This window comes from Fringilla coelebs (assembly GCF_963513975.1).
Source record: "Fringilla coelebs genome assembly, chromosome: 2".
NCBI classification, from domain to species: domain Eukaryota; kingdom Metazoa; phylum Chordata; class Aves; order Passeriformes; family Fringillidae; genus Fringilla; species Fringilla coelebs.
Window position 1 is genome coordinate 89,516,435 of NC_140029.1, and position 17,138 is coordinate 89,533,572.

The 17,138-nt window shown below is 48.8% G+C and overlaps 1 protein-coding gene across 1 annotated transcript; it reads left to right on the forward strand.

The window, feature by feature from the left end:
• Window positions 1-2,985: 2,985 nt before the first annotated feature.
• On the forward strand, window positions 2,986-17,126 carry LPCAT3 (lysophosphatidylcholine acyltransferase 3). The gene is made up of 13 exons (XM_084226059.1): window positions 2,986-3,146; window positions 11,197-11,304; window positions 11,419-11,525; window positions 11,678-11,771; window positions 11,855-11,892; window positions 12,969-13,147; window positions 13,556-13,664; window positions 14,318-14,404; window positions 14,692-14,858; window positions 15,418-15,565; window positions 16,103-16,261; window positions 16,381-16,507; window positions 16,623-17,126. Exons 1-12 carry the CDS (start codon window positions 3,050-3,052, stop codon window positions 16,495-16,497), a joined length of 1,410 nt encoding a protein of 469 aa, XP_084082185.1. The 5' UTR covers window positions 2,986-3,049; the 3' UTR covers window positions 16,498-16,507; window positions 16,623-17,126.
• The last annotated feature ends 12 nt before the right edge of the window (window positions 17,127-17,138 follow it).

Sequence of the window (17,138 nt, forward strand, 5' to 3'; positions counted from 1 at the left end):
GAACACGGGCAATGGAACTGGACTTGCAGAAGCTTCAGCAGCTGCCTTCCCACTGTGCCACATCGAGCTCATGTGAACCTCGAGCTTCACATTAATACCTGTGTCATGTTATGAAATGATGGTATGGCTAAAGGACAGTAAATCAAGAGCCATGGCTTACAGCCCCTCCTCTCAAGAATAACACAGCCCTGAATATTAAAATAATAACAATACTGCTGAGAAGTAGTGGTGCACTCATTGTGCTCTGACACTTAAAACCTACTCTCAGAGCTACTGTGCTCTGACTCCAAGTGACTATCAAGCGTTTAATCTAAACAGGTCAAATATAGCAACATTTCAAGCAACTGGAAACAATCCTGCAATGGAAATTGTTGGGCAATCTCAGGAACAGATGCTGCTTCTGAAACTCTTCTCTGACAGCAGTAAATTACAGAACTAAGCAGATCATTTCTTGTCAAACGTGCCTTGAGCAGGGTCAGACAGCCATCATGCTCACATAGAACTGATTTACTTAGGAAAATGGCCTAAACACCATACACACAACTGAACGTGGAAATGAGAGCTAGATATGCCTTGAAAAGCCAGTCCTCGGGCTTTGCAAAAAATTTGGCAAATTTGTCCCCTAGTTAGGGTGGACAAATACAGCAACCTGTTTGTTGAGTCTAACCTGACGGAGTCAGCTACCCAGGAGGATTTTTAAACCCTTGCTCTTCATCTTGGCCTGCCACTCTGCACCTTATTCTGCCTTCAGGGGACTTCAGGAGGAGAAGGACAGGCTCTCCCATTCCTCATGCACTTCCTCACTGCCCAGTGCAAGAGAGGTGAGAACCAAGTGGAAAGAGCCCAGCGGATAGGTGACTAGAGCTGTTTTATTGAGAAATATGGATTTGTTTAGCCTGGGAAAGAGAAGGGCAAGGAGGGGCAAGGTCTTTAGCCTGGTCTCCTGAGTAAATGAGGTCTATGTGGCCACACTGCCAGTCAGTCCCCTTCCCAGTCAGATTTGATAAGAAATGGCATCTAGCAGGTGCTGGTGCTGCTACCTAAAGGGTGGTGATAAGGGGGATGGACCAAGATAAAGAGGGTGATTCAGCACTGGTTCAGAAGCCCAGAAAGGCTGGGAGCTTTCCAACCATGAAAATGTACAGCAATTACCCAGGCACTGCCCTGAGCAAATGGCTCCAGCTTTGAGTCCTGCTTGTGAGCTGCAGTTTGGATCAGGGAACTCCAGAGGTCTCTTTTCATGTGAACCTTTGTGCGAGCCTGTGTTTTCCCCTCAGCTGAATTTGTGCACCCAAGTGACCCAGCATGAAAATGGTAACACAAACAAGGGAAACGGATCACATCCATTGCACCTGAAACTTCAGCTGGGGTGAACCTAGGGTGCACACGTGGACACCTTCATGAGGGGACACACCTAAGAAAAGGCCATCCAGCAGCTGAGTTGTGGGGAGTCTGTGTGGGCCCAGCTGCTGAGTGACTAGAGAGTCACAGAATCCCAGAATTGCTAGGGCTGGGAGGAACCTCTGGTTATCCAGTCCCACCTCCCTGCCAAGACATGGCCACTTGGAGCAGGTGACACAGGAATGCCTCCACACAGCTTTTGAACATCCCCAGAGAGGGAGGCTCCACAACCTCCCTGGGCAGCCTGTTCAGCGCTCTGCCACCCTCAATGTAAGGAAGTTCTCCGTCGTGGAGGTGGAACTGTTTGTGTTTTAGTTTATGGCCGCTGAGCACCACCGACACGGTGCCTGCTGCTGCGGCACACCGAGCCGGGTGCCACAGGCGCAGGGCAAAGCACGGCTGCTACCATAGTGCCCACATGGGAAGCAGGTCCCTCTGGGCCACGGCAGATCCCAGCCAAGCAGCTGGGATGTGTCCTCTGGGAGCCCCTGCGGCAGCAGGACCTGGCAGTGCCGGGGAGCTCCAGCAGCGCGCTGGAGCTGAGGCGGAGGCTGAGGCCAAGACCAGGGACGGGGCTGTGGCCAAGGCCACGACTGAGGTCAGGGCCAAACCACAGGCAGTACCCAGGATCCAGAGCCAAGCAGCAGAGCTGGACCCAGAGCTAGGCTCAGGATCACACCAGACTTAGAGCCAGGCTCGGGCTCACACCCAGAGCCAGAACCGGGCTCGGGTTCACATCCAGAGCCAGAACCGGGCTCGGGCTCACACCCAGAGCCAGAACCGGGCTCGGGCTCACACCCAGAGCCAGAACCGGGCTTGGGCTCACACCCAGAGCCAGAACCGGGCTCGGGCTCACACCCAGACCCGGAGCCGGGCTCGGGCTCACACCCAGATACGGAGCCGGGCTCGGGCTTACACCCAGACCCGGAGCCGGGCTCGGGCTCACACCCAGATACGGAGCCGGGCTCGGGCTTACACCCAGACCCGGAGCCGGGCTCGGGCTCACACCCAGATACGGAGCCGGGCTCGGGCTCACACCCAGACCCAGATCCAGAGCCGGGCTTGGGCTCACACCCAGACCCAGAACCAGAGCTGGGCTCAGACTCACTCCCAGACCCAGACCCAGACCCAGACCCAGACCAGACCCAGACCAGACCCAGACCCAGACCCAGAGCCGGGCTCAGGCTCACACCCACACCCACACCCAGACCTTGGCTGAGGCCCCGCGCGCGGCTCACGCGCCGCTGCCGCTCCCGCCCTCCCCGCGCGCGCCTCGTGTCCGCGAATAACCCCCGGCCCGCCCCGCCGCTCTCCTGTCCCGCCGCAGCCAATCGGGAGCCGCGCTCCGCCCCGCCCTCTCGGCCCCGCCCCGCCGGGCCCCCGGCCCCGCCCCCGGCCGCCGTTCCCCCAATCACTGGCCGGCGGGGCCAGCCCGCGTCACCGCCCACTCGCGGGTAACCTTTGCCTTAGTGCGCGCAGGGCCCTGCCCCGCTGCCACCGCTGCCCAATCGCAGGCGCGGCAGGGCGGGGCCGGGCGCGCCGCAGCCAATGGGCGCGCAGGGGGCCGCGCGCGGTGCGGGGGCCGCGGTGGCTGGTGCCGCTGCCGGGTTCGGGGCGCGACCGGCCGGCGGGGCGGCCGGCGGGGAAGATGGCGGTGGCGGGGTCCGGCTGGAGCCTGGCGCGGCTGGCCGAGGCCCTGGGCTCCTCGGAGCAGGCGCTGCGCCTCATCCTGTCCATCCTCATGGGTAAGGCAGGGCGGGGGGAGACGGGGCTGGCGTCCCGGGCGGAGCTCCGCACCCGCCGGGGGAACGGGCGACCCCGCCGCCGCCGTGCCGTGCCGTGCCGCGCTGCGCGGGGGGCCGGGACCGGGCATCGCTTCGCCCGCGCGGAGCCGCACCTGTGCCAGCGCCGCCGCGCCAGGCCACGTGTGCGCGCCGAGCCGGCGGGATGCCGCCGGCGGCACCGCCCGTCCCGCCCGGGCAGCCCGCGAAGTGCCCCGCTGCGGCTGCCCGGGGCGAGCCCCCTGCCCGCCCGGTGCGTGCGGAGGGGCAGCTCCCTGGCTTCCCCCGCGGGAGGTCGGGGCGCGGTCCTGGCAGGCCGCCTGTGGACGCGGGGCAAGGAGGAGCCGGGGCGGCTGCGAAAGACCCCGATTTGGGTCCGTGTCCCGGGCACAGGAACTTTGTTTGGGATTGTCCCGTGAGTGCCCGGTGATGCGTGTGCATCCCGTGCCCTGTGAGCGTGTGTCCGGAGGGGTATTCCCTCGGGCATCTCCGCAGCCCCTCAGGTGCTGCCCCGTCCGAGTGCAGGGACGCCGCTGTCCGCGGACATCACCCGTGTCTGCGGCAGTGGTGGCACTGTGCAGGAGAGGCGTGTCATCAGGGGCACTACCGGGCAGGCTGAGCAAAACCTTCCAGCTCCGTGCCGGGAGAACTGGGGTGATGTCCTGCGCTCCACCTGCAGCGCGAAGCGTGTTGCAAAACACAGGGTGCCTGCGCTTATGTAAACACGAGATACTTGAGTTCCATGCGAAATGGTTAAGGCAGGGCTGGAGTTTGATGTGGGCTGGTGATTGAGGGGGAGGTTGTAGCTCCCAAAACATTAATTCAAGTGTGTGTATACATGCTATCTGTGTAAATCTCTGCAGATGCTCAGGGAAACTTTGGGTTGTGAAAGCATTTGGTGGTGTAGTCACCTAGCAGAAAAGAAATACAAGCTTTCCTCTGAACCTGAAATTATATTCGAAGTGATACAGCCACTACTGTGTCATCTCTCACAATAAAGTTTCTTTGGCTAACTAGAAGAATAATATTTTAAAGGAAATGCAAGCAAGAAAAACTGTGTCACTTCATAACCGTGGTCTGCACCAGACTTATTTCTGCCTAATTTAGTTTATAATGTGTGAGATCAAACTGAGCCAAACATTCTTCCCGTGAAGGGTCGATACAGGAGACTGCACTGGCTATCGTTTAGAACTCAACGCAGAAGTTTGTTAAACCAAACTTCTATACAGAAAAAAAAGAAGTAATAGGAAACACAAAAGACATGCACACAAGTCAGTGTTAATTAGTCTAGCAGCTCCCCACCTCCGAACAAGAAAAGTCCTGCTTTCCTTTCTCCCACGTCTCCCTCTGGTCCTTTAATTGCGCTCTGATTGAATTTACTTGTTTGGCAGAAACCTAAACCAGAAAAGGCAGATAGTTCACTGCGAGGTTAGTCACCCGGATCAACCAAGGGACCAGTCTAACGAGTGCTGATGCAGAAAAGGTCCTAGAAAGTGTGTGTGGAGGCAGCCGCAGCAGAGAGGGCTCTGCAGAATGCACCACCATCGTACTCTCCGAGTTGCTTCTTGCTAGCAGTAAGTTGGGGACACGACATTCGGGAGGGTGTTTCCTGCTCAGCGTCTTATGGGTGTGCAGCACCAGTTCTTTGAAATGAACAGCAGATAATTACTGTCCTAATGATGATAAGAGCTGCCTGCTGCAGTCAGCAGATTAAGGAAGCGTGAGACTCCTGTGTGCTGTTGCAAATCCTCCGTGTGCAATGTCGACAGTAAGCCACTGAGATGCCACAGTGTCCCTTCCCAAGGTAGGCCACTATCTGTTTTACATAGTCTCAGTGGATCTTTAGTTTGTATTAAAATTCTGGGGAGCAGGGTCCAGAAGACCGCTCACGTCTCTCCCCTGCATGCCTCAAATGGATAAACCAAAGCAGGAGGCTGGAGCTGCACTTTTCCCTGTCCTTTCTCCCTAGCTCAGTATCTTTTGATTAGATGCAGTGGCAGGCATAACTTCAGACAGAAGGCTTGAGGGCATGCAAAACAGCCTTGCCTGCAGTTTGGCACTCTTGCAGGTCATGTAGGTTGAACCACTCAGGCAGAGGGGACTGACTCCAGCTCTCCTGCTTAATGGATGGGTGAGCACTGGGTGGGAAAGCGTTATACCTGTACCATTACTTTAAAAGGAAGGGCCAAACACTACTCCAGAGCAACATGAGCGGAGAGAGGAGTTCCTTAGCCCCACACAAAGAAATGTTCCTTTAATTGCAGCTTAGTTTACAATCCTTTTAATCTCATTGGTAATGCAACTAGTGCTGATGACCACTTCATAGGATGGCACGGGGTATAAATGAAAGGCATTTATAAAAGCTGGAAGTGGCATTAGGATGATAAGTATGGCTTTTCCTTCACTTCCTCCATTTCAGGTGTTTACATAGATTCAGGAAGTAAACTATTTTTGTTGGCTGCAGCTAATGCTGCTGAATTATTTCAGGACGAGGCCATGAGGATGAAGCATAGTTCCAAAGATGGACTATAAAGTCGCTGCTTACTTCTTCCTCTGTGATGCAGTTTCCCATCTACACTGTGCAGTTTTACTGTGACAACAGTTTCTAGGGTTTCACTTTCAGAGGATCACCACAAACGGGTAAAAATAGTCTTCTGAAAAAGAGGAAGAATCACAAAGGACTCTTCAACTTCTTACATTGATTTCTGAAGAAAGCTGAATTATTGTTGAAAAAAATAGTCTGAATTTACTCTCTTGATTCAGGATAAGTGTTTGCTTAGTAATGATCTGCAATATCCAAAAGAGGTCATTTAAAACTGTTGGCATTCTGACATGACTGAAAAAAAAAATAAATACAGGCGAGAACAAGAAAAGGAGAAAGAACATTCAAGAACTAAAACTAGAGTAGTCCTAAAGAGCACCACATCGTTTCAGTGAACAAGTAACAGCTCATTGCTAAGCAAATTATGGGGATTTTAGTCACAGTTTTGTATTTAAATCAGAGACAGGTTTATGCATGCTGCAATTTTGAAGTAGAGACTACAGCTAGAATAGAGTCCCTTACCTGGATTGTACAAGATGAAGAACTTACTGCAGACTTCCCCCACGTAAAAATTTGCATAGACAACCTTTGAAGAAAGTAATCTGCAAATTGGCAGCAGTATCAACAGCAGGAATACCTGAAGCACAGTTCTGGACCCTGCCACAATAAAAATCGTGATATGTCAGTACACTGATGTCTGTCAGTGGTGTGAGAATGTCTTTGAGAGATGAGCTCTAGCTTGCACTCTTCAGTAGGTCCCAGTGTTCCCACTGGAGCTGCTCCAGTGGTGTGAAGGAGATAACAGGGTTTCTGTGCTGCTGCTCCTGTCCTCACATGAGAGGGGACACATTTCTTTCCTGCTGTCACTGCTCCAAGCATAAGCCAGGGTGCAGGAGGCCTTATGGTACTCTGTATTTCATACTTTATGTTGCTCTTGTTTCTTGCATGGCTGTACGATCCCAAAGAATTAAAGCTATTTATCTTACCATAATATTACACAGTGCCTTGCGAGCTACCTGCATAATATGGAGGGGAGCCAACATGCTGTTTACATCCCTGAGCCAGAAATGACCCTGCTGGTTTGCCCACACCTGCCAGGAAAAGCACTGGGAAAGTGTTCTTTCATTCCGTGGACATAGCAGGGACCTGCAGAAAGTAACACATTCTTACCCAATGGGTGCCAGAAACCTACTGCTTCACTTGCAAGTTGTCTTGTCTCCTCCTCTTCTACCTCTCATCAATTTTTTTACATGCTCTGCTTCATGCTCCCTGCATCCTGAAGGTTTTTAGGCTCAGTGAAATTCTTGTGGTCACCCAAAGCTTATCCCAAATCAAGTTCCCAGCTGGTCAGCTAAGCAGGAACCTTACTGCAAGGGCCTGTGAGCAACTGATTCTGATGGGTAAGGGATGGGAAAAGCTTTAAGAGGCAGTAATGTCCTGCAATAAGACCAGCATTGTCACAGTGTGTTTTCAGTTCAGTTTCGTGTGAAGAGAACCCTGTTCACATGCTCTGAGGCAGTTTTGTTATGCAAACCTAAAGCACCATAAGTGGACTTTCAAGGTAAGCTCCTGAGCTGAATTAAAATACTCATGTTTATGCACCCCGTGTTAAACAAGGTGTGGCATTTCTGCAGTGTTAGAAACAGAAGGAATAACTTTGGAGTTAAAATATTAGGTAAGGCTGATATTTTAAAACTTTTTTTTCCTGTTGTTCCATTCCTTTTAGTTTTAGCATTCTTATTAAAAAATTGAGACAATTGCCTTGTTGGATGTTAACAATGGAGGAGTTAAATGTTCAGCAAAAGGGAGAAGAGGAAAAATAGAAGTACTAGCTTGAAGATGAGATAGAGCTAGTGCATATCAAAGGGGAAATAAAGGGAGCAGAGATGAAAAGAATCTTTCTGCTGTTCTTATTTGCAGCTTTATCTCTGGAAAAAGAGAGGCATCTTAATCACTCCGTCCAGAAGATGGCAAACTTGACAGCACTATTTTTGCTTGGGATTAGTAGAACTTTTTTCCAGCCTAATCCACCTTCTTGATGATTTAACTTCTTTTGCTCTGTTAGATTCTTGTGTCTGTGGACAAGCTGGGCTTTGTGCAGTGGCCCATTACTCTCCCAAATGGCCGTGGCCAAGAAGCTGGGCTTGTCCTTTCCTTCCATCTCCGTGGTTCTCTTTACCAGAGATCATCCTCTTGTTCCTGTGAAGTAAAAAAAAATAAAAATCATCTCAGTTGCTAATTCCATTCTATAGAAGGTGTGCCTAGAGGGAAAACCCAGCTCTGTGTGCAGGCTGTTTTTCAGCTCTGTGGTGCATAGGGAAGAATGAGTTTGGATCAGAGGCTCCCTGCTGTGTTCTCCAGGAGTCTTACAGCCACTTTCCCACTCTGCTTCAGTCCACTCTGCTTGGGGAGCCGTGAAAGGGGAGTTTGGCAGAGTGGGAGCTGCTGGGCAGAACCTCTTGGCAGCAAGGAGCAGGGACTCTTGTCCTGTTGCTCTGAATGGCAGAAGCAAAGCAGCGCAGCGTTTCCTGCTGCTGGCATATCCAAAGGTGCCATCCAGCTTGCCAGAAGGCAACCATAGCTCCAAAAGCTGCTCTGCAAATTCAGGCTGCTTCAGGGACGTGGTAGTAGGGCAGGAGTACTGGTGTTGTTATCAGCAGAAATTGTTTGCTGTTTAATAGATAGTTTATCAGTGTTCAGAAGGGCACAGGCCACATCAGAATGACCATTGCTATCCACTGCTGTTTGGGGGTGAAAGTTTGTATCAGCAGTTGTAAAACTGAGAAAATTATCCCATGCAACAAGACTGTGGGTAAACTGCAGTCCAGAGTACTAACAAGCTACTCTGGATATCAGAAGAATTTAGACTGATGTTGTGACTTTTGGACTGGAACAGCAGCCACGTAGTGCAAGACCAGGGTTAAAGTTTATAGTTTCTAAAACCATGGATGCAGTGTGTATTATTAGTTACTCTCTATTTGCAAGAGTTCATAGTTCTTTTTCCTTCAGAGCAGCATTACCCAAACCATGACATGATCTCCTGCATAGAGCTAAAAAGGAGCACAGCTGATAAATGAGACGGGTCTCTGAAAGAGTAGGAACACTAGTTACATTATAGTATTCAGTCATACTTTAATTATGACTACAGAAATGGCTAGAAGGAAAAAAAATAGTAGAAATTGACTGGTTTGCAAAATATTAGTGGTTTTTAAGAGAGTGGGAGACCCTTTAAGAGGAAGGTTTAAAACCATGCATATTGATGAACAGTAGTCAGTTGTGCTTTGCCTGTATTTCTGATTTTTCTCCCCTGTGCTCAGAAGGGGGAAACATTTTTCCACAATAAACCTCAGCTTTTAAGCTTTTGATCTAATAAAGCTTCATATTTTTTACCATTTTCCATTTCTCAAAGCCAGTTCTTCCTATGTTTTTTAAACTTCAGCAGGAAGATTGGCTCATGAACAAAGAATCCCCATTTGTGTGTTTCTGAGTAAAAGGCCAGTAGAAAATACTACTTTTTTTTTTAATCATGTGAATTGCTCTAATTCTTTGAGTTACTCCTGTATCCCCAGAGAGCCCGTGTGATGAACTCTCTTTGCCAACTCCCTCTTTCCCCCTCAGCTGGTGTTCAGGCCAGCAGTGGGGGTGGAACGGGACAGAAGTGGGCTGTGTAAAAAGCATGGAAGAACGGGAAGGGAGAGGGATGGCCTGGGTAAGGCGCTTTGCAGGGGAGTTTGGGGCCACTGTTTTGGAAGGGAGAGCAGGCTGGATGTGCAGGAGGGAGGTTGCCAGGCTCTGGGAGCGGAGAGCCGTGGTATGTGGGGCTGGCCAGAAAGCAGCCTGTGGCGTGGAAACCGGCGTGGGACACAAAAGGAGGAAGGAACAGCAACAAGGAGGCAGGGAGAGCCGAAAGAGGGGTGGCAGGAGGCTGAGGAAATGGGGAGCAGCAGCTGGGTTTCAGGAGGCGGCAGGTACACATCTGGACGCAGCAGAACATGAGCCCAAGAGGATCTAGAAAAGAGCCCCAAAGTTCCCAACTCCAGGGCTCCCTCCCAAGGGATTTGTGGGGTTGGAGAGGGCCTGAAAATGGCTCCAGCCCGCGAGCACTGCCAGACATGTATTTAAATAACATGACAGAGTTTCTCATTTCCTCTCACAGTAGTGACTAGACTTGGCCTTGCTTATTGGAAGCCTTCCATCCATCATACACTTCTCAGCAGAATGTGCATTTCATCACCTTTTATTACTGCTCCACATAAAACATGACCACCTCCTGCTACTGCTACTCCATTAGTGCAGGTAGCAGAGCTCCATCCACTGCTCCTGATTTCAGCCAGGATGATAAGTAGTGTGGATGCCAGTATTGTGGTATGTGATGAATTTCCCCTTTTTTCTGAGCAGGGTAAGAGAACACACAGGTTTGCAAAGTAGAGCAATAAAGTTACAAGATGCCAGAATTAAAGTGGCTTCTTGTATCCCAGTTCAGCACCTTGTGCACATGCCTTTAGGAAAGCTAATTGCAACACTTCCTGTGCCACTGTGTATTAAGACATTATATTTACTGTCTGCTGTGTGGCAGTGTTTACTGCATGCTTCGTGAAACTCACCTAGACAACAGAATTTAATTGAATTGTGGTGTTCTGTGTGACACTTCTCACTGTACTACCAGAGAGCTTCACAAATGTTTGCTTCTCACTCGAGTCGCAGATGAATAATCTGGAGGCATTCCTAACTTAGTCTAGGAGTTACCTCGTAGAAAATGCAAGGAAAAAAACCCTTCCACTTTTCTTAGCTGCTCCCTATGAAATGCTTCTGACTGATTTTTTTTTTCCAAAAATACCACATGCGTAGTACCAGTGGGTTTTAGTTACAGCTTTGTGTACCCAGTAGTTCACAAATCAGATGCAAATCCAAAGTTGCAGAGTTAGAAAAGCAAGAGTATCTTACTGGAGGTCACCTGAGGAGATCTGAAATTAAAGCTAAAAGAACTCATTGAGGTGGGAGTAGAACTGAGGTTTTTTGGACGTTGTAATGGTATTAACCATAAAGTTTTTCCCTTCCCCCCTCCAACCTTTTTTTTTTTTTTTTTAATCTAGCTTCTTGCCATGTTCATTGTATTTGTCACATAATTTGGAAATGAATCACAGGCTAAAGTGTGATTCATGTATTTCAGCATTATCCATCTCATATATTGAATGAGACCAGAAAATGTAATCCTGTAATTTTTTGCACTTCAATGTCAGTTTTGCTATAATTGTGTTCCTGTTAAAGTATTTTCTTTTGTACAGAGTAATTCATCTGGAGTCTGCCTCCCAAGATGCAAATGCAGTATCAGGAATTAACACCATGCCCTGTGTTGATAATGTGTGATGTAAAGTTCCTAATGACATGTTCAGAAAAGCTATAGTTTGGTTCATGACAAATACTTGTGTAAACTTATTTACAACTCTTACTTTTTTTTTTTTTTCCTCTCAGGATATCCTTTTGCCTTGTTCCAGCGCTATTTCCTCTTCCAGAAGGAGACCTACCTCATTCACCTCTACAACGTGTTCACGGGGGTCTCAATTGCTTACTTCAATTTTGGTAAGATGACTTTGGGAAGAGAGAGCTGCCTGCCCCAGGGCATGATGCGATTTGGGAGGACTTATTAGTGTAATTTCTATTTCTCATCTCTCTCTTTGTTTTTCCTGCCCACAGGGACGCAGTTTTTTCATTCCCTGATATGTGTCCTAATCCAGTTCCTGATACTGAGACTAATGGGTCGCACAATCACTGCCGTCATCACCACGTTTCTCTTTCAGATGGTAAACCCTCTTTTTTTTAGTCCCTGGGTTTGTAGAAGGGAGGCCTCTGTTCAGTTTAGCACTTCAGTAGCAACTGTGGGTGGAAAAGTGGAGGCAGATCAAAACCAGCTGGAGGAATTAGTTTGAATAACCCAAACAATGGTTTCTTTCAGACATACCTTATGGCTGGATATTACTTCACAGCCACAGAGCATTATGACATCAAGTGGACAATGCCACATTGTGTCTTGACACTTAAGTTGATTGGTGAGTGACACCTCTCTTCTCTCTCTTGCACTCTGTGAGCTGTGCCCATCCCAGGGTTTCAAGTCACTGTTTCTCACCTCTAGGTCTGGCCATTGATTACTATGATGGAGGAAAAGATCCGGTGAGTTAGACACCATTTCTCCGTCATTCCATGCTGCCCCAGTGAGCTAGAGATCAGAAAATCAAGTTCAAAGGATGTGAGTTAGCAAGCTGCATTGTTAGGTAAAAGCCACAGCTGAGAGGGGAGCCTCTGGGAGTGTTTGAGGGCACTGAATTCTAGACTGGAACAAAATAATTTGGGAACAGAGACAGTAGTGGTTAGAGATGGACAGAAGTTGTTCCAGTTATGTCACAATATTACTCTGCACCCTTCCAAATTCCCCACCATCTCCTTCCCCCAAATCTATTGCTTTAGATTCCCAATCCCTGATGCTCTGTGTCTTGTGGGTAGCGTACCTTTAACTTGCAGACAATCAGCACTGGATCTCAGTTTCCATCTTCCTTTCCTTTGATTAGTCTTACCATGTCCTTGTCAATGGCTGCCCTTTACCATTTGTTAGGACCCTGTTTTTAGCTCAGAGAGGCAGAGAAGTTGCACAGCACAGTGTGTGGGAGAGGGCACTACACATGCTACAGTCCCTCAATCCTTCTTCAAGTACCTGCATTCCCCATCTCCTGTTTGAGGCCTGACCAAGTCTGTAGCATCCATGGAATCACTGCTGACTGCAGGAAAATGAGGTCAAGATGAAACTTCCTGAGCTGAAACTTCAAGTATTTAAAAAGAATTTTGGCATCAAGAAGTAGGAATTGTAGCACGATAAGGTCTTGGGAGAGTACATGAAATTGCAGTCAGGGACTGGAATAGGTCAGATACTGCAGGGCTCCTACCATGCCTACTCTGCCACCAGGGATGCATGTCAGTGGATCCCTTCCATGTTGGGAGCTTATTTGGGGATAGAGACCTGTGCAACTGGTCTCAACCACTGGATCTTGTTGCTGTTTGGAGGGGGTGGGCATAGAGAGGGGCTGGGGAGAGGAACGGACATGAAGTACAAAGTGTGAAGTTCCACATCCATGGGGAGCAAGAACTGAAACAAAAAAGAAACTGAAAACCAGTAAGGAGGCAGGGGGAGGACATAATATCCAGAGCTGGATGAAACCCCTGGGATGATGTTAATGCCACTCCCTTTGGTGCAGGAGTTCCTGAGCCCTGAGCAGCGGCGATTTGCTGTTCGGGGGGTTCCTACCTTGCTGGAGGTCTCAGGATTCTCCTATTTCTATGGTGCCTTCATGGTTGGGCCTCAGTTCTCCATGACAGACTATCAGAAACTGGCAAGGGGTGAGATGACTGACGTTCCAGGCCAGAGACCCAATAGGTAATAAAAAGCTGCTTGGCTTCTCCCCTTCCTACGATCCTAGAATGCTGACTCCTCCACGTTCCCTGCAGCAGACTGCCTTCTTACCTGGGCACAGAACTACTGTGGCCAGGAGTGAATTATGAGACAAGGCAGTCTTTCAAAGTCGCTCATAACTCTGCTTAATGTCCCAGCATTGTCCCAGGGCGTGAACATCAACAACCATTTGACATCTTTAGTACAGACTCGGTTCCAGCCTGGTGATGTTTGCATCCCAGCTTCCAAACGGAGGCAGCTGCTGCAGTGGAATGTGGTGACTCTCTCTTGCTGTCCCCCCCACCTCCTCCTCTTCACCTCTGTTTTTAAAACTATGAGTTTGATGGTCTCTTTCCAAGGCATCTCCTTGACCTTGGTATTTTTCTTTCTCAGTTTTGTGCCTGCTCTCAAGCGCCTGAGCCTGGGTCTCTTGTTTCTAGTAACCTACACCTTGTCGAGCCTGTACATCTCTGATGAGTACCTCACCTCAGATGATTTTATGGTATGTATTCACTTGGCCTTGTGGGGCCACTTCTCTGGTGGGCACTGCATCTACAAGAGTGGAATTGTTTTTTTATTTATTTTTTAAATTTTTGCCTCAATTTAAAAATAAGTCAGCAACTGGCGATAAGATTTTCCACAGCTAATTTGGCTTTGCTGCCTGTCCTGATGATTCCAGCTGATGCAGAACAGGAATCTGTTGAGCAGAACTGAAACAAATGAGAACTTTTCCAAATAGATAATAGATCTTAAATGCTACTGTTGGTTTTGGAAACCTAACGTGCGTATTTTATGACCTTTTAATGAATTTCCATTTAACCATTATGTGCAAAGAATTTCACTAGAGTAGCTTGTAAGGCTTACCATAATCTTTGACGTTCCTGGAAAGCTCCTAACAAATAATTCCTACTGGCAGATTATCAGCAAGCATTTTGATTATGCTAATCCCAGAGTCTTCCCAAACTCTACCTATTTCAATACAGCCAAGCATTACCAAAGGAAAGAGAATGATGTGTAAATTTGCATAAGCCTGGCAGCCCAGTCCCTATGTCTTAACACAGATTAAAACAAAAGAGGGTGATGAAATACCTTGTGTCACTATGGCCACTCAACTCCAGGTTTTATTTTTACTCTGTTTCACTCTTATCTCTGCAGGAGAAGCCTTTCTGGTTCCGTTGTGGTTACATATTGATCTGGGGCAAAGTGATACTCTACAAATACGTAACTTGCTGGCTTGTTACGGTGAGTCTAGATGTCGTTCCAGAAGCAAAAGACAAATGAATAAAGGTCCAAGCCTCTTGGACTTAGCACTAAGTGGAAGAAATCCAAATATCTGGAGATCAGTGCAGGTCAGTTCTGCTTGCTTTAAGTTAGCAAAGGCTAGCTAACTAAAAGGCAGTTTTTAATCCATTCGTTCCATCTGTAGTGATGCTCTCAACACAGTGAGAGTCAGCACTTCCTCAGCTTTGTTTCTCCAGCAAAAACAGGGCAATATTTTCATCTTTTCTTTCTTGTGCATTTTTTGATAGGAAGGTGTCTGCATCCTTGTTGGTCTGGGGTACAATGGGAAAGACCAGAATGGAAAGCCTTTGTGGAATGCCTGTGCCAACATGAAGGTCTGGCTGTATGAGACAACACCTTTGTTCACAGGGACCATCGCTTCTTTCAACATCAACACCAACGCTTGGGTGGCCCGGTGAGCAGGACAAAATTCTCCTTCTATAATGTGTCAATTCAGTTCTGTCAGCAGAACCAAGACCTTAGGCTAAGCAGGAGCACTAGAGGAAGAATCTGCCCATTTTCAGTTTGTGCACCTTTTCCCATGTTTTGCTGCTGTGCCCTTAGAAACAGGTTATTGGGGTACTGCGTTAGAGAGGTCTATTAATTCACCTGGAAGGGCAGTTCATTAATAAAGGCAAGCAGCTGATGGCAGCAGAGCCTGCCCACTCAGCCAGCCACAGAGCTGCTCAGATAGCTGCTTCCTGCATCATGGCTCTTGGTGCTCCCGATTCCAAACTCAGATGGGTTTTGGGTCAGCACTTGCTAGGACCCACAGCTAAATTGTATGTACTGACACCCTTCTCCCCCTTATAGCTGTGATTTAAGACTGTTTGGATGTAGGTTTTGCCCTGGTCATGCTGTTCCTGCCACCACGGGGCGTGCAAAGGCATTTGGTCACCTAGGCCCTTCATCCCTGACACAGCAAGAGAGGGCAGAGAATAACCTGGAAGCACTTTGTTTCTTTTCCACTCTAGTTACATCTTCAAGCGCTTGAAGTTCCTGGGCAACAAACTGCTGTCACAGGCACTGGCCCTGTTCTTCCTGGCCATCTGGCACGGGCTGCACTCTGGCTACCTGGTGTGCTTTCAGATGGAGTTGCTGATAGTCGTCGTGGAAAGACAGGTGTGCTTATTGTCTGACTTACCAGAACAGTGGGGGGCTGTGTTAGCCTCTGCCCCTGGGTCTGGAAAGTGCCACGCTGAATGCTTCACTTGCATAAAATATGAAAAATAGCTGCTCGCTTTGGAATTGGTTTTCAAGCACGGCAGGGTTTTGTTCTCAAGAGTTCAGTAGGGGCTGCTGCCTTCTGCGTGGGCAAACCATAAATATATTGCAGAAGCTGACAGGGAGAAAACTGGAAAACTTGGCATATGAGCAGAGGGCGGCTGAAGTGCTTGGCAGCTGGAAAGACTGGAGGACAAACACATGAGCTGAATGCCTCTGTTAAATCTCCTAGTACTGCAAGAACAATATTCCTTATTAAAATGTATTTTCTTAATTAAAACTTTGGCCAGGACAGGGGATTTAGCTACTTTTTTAGACTAGCTGCTTACTAAAACACATCTTACATAGCCAGTAGAGAACTTTGGCCCCAGAGCCTGCATACACAGCCACAGGACATCCAACTGTTGAGAATTCTGGTTTTTCTCTTTAAATTAGGCCATGAACCTTGTTCGGGACAGTCCTTTCCTAAGCACTTTGGCCTCCATCACTGTCTTGCGGCCCATCTTCTACGTGCTGCAGCAGACTAACCACTGGATGTTCATGGGTTACTCCCTGGTGCCGTTTTGCCTTTTCACCTGGGACAAATGGATGAAGGTACTTAGAAGCCACAAACAGACAACCCCACATCATCAACCCTGCCCCCTCCATCCCCTTCCCTGTGCTCTTGGCTCAAAGCTGGTTGCTGATCCCCAACCCTGCCTTTCTCTTTACAGGTGTACAGGTCTATTTATTTCTTCGGCCACGTCTTGTTCTTCACCTTACTGCTGGTGCTGCCTTACATTCGCAGATTAATCGTGCCACGAAAAGAGAAGCTAAAAAGAGCAGAATAAGAGCCAAAAGGTAAGGCTGTATGAGGTAGAGACCAGGAGGTAAATGGGGCAGCAATGCTGCAGCCCAAGGTGAAAGGCAAACATCGAATCAACCGAAGCAAATATAGGGCACCTCTGTTTTTCAGATTGTACCACCTGTGCATTCGTAGGAGTTGATTTAACACTCCGGAAGCAAAGCATCACCTGCCAAGTTTGCTGTGTTGAAGTATGACTATTTTTCAGCGCAAGGAGGGGGAAGGAGAAAGCACAGGGTCAGAGACCCAAAAGGAGGGGATCCGGTTGAGCCTCCTTGAGACCCTCCACCTTCTGTCCGTTGCCTTATCTCTGCCGCCCCGCGGCCGGCACTCGTCTCTCCGCTGATACCAGATGATTGTACCACACTCACGGCAGGTGCTGCGTTGGATTGGAGCCACCTTCTGACTTTTCTACGTTTGTCATCTAAGATAAAAATTGCTCCTGGTCTTTTTAACATCGGCTTCAGCTCCTTTCCTCTCGGGTGCCTCGGTGTGGGAGTGTGAACTGTCACATGCCGCCGAGCAAGGCGATTCTACAGGACCGAGTGACACCAGGGTGAGCAGGGCACAGCTAAGAATTCCAGTTCTGTGACAAATTTGGGCCAAGTCCCTGCTATAAGGGGATCC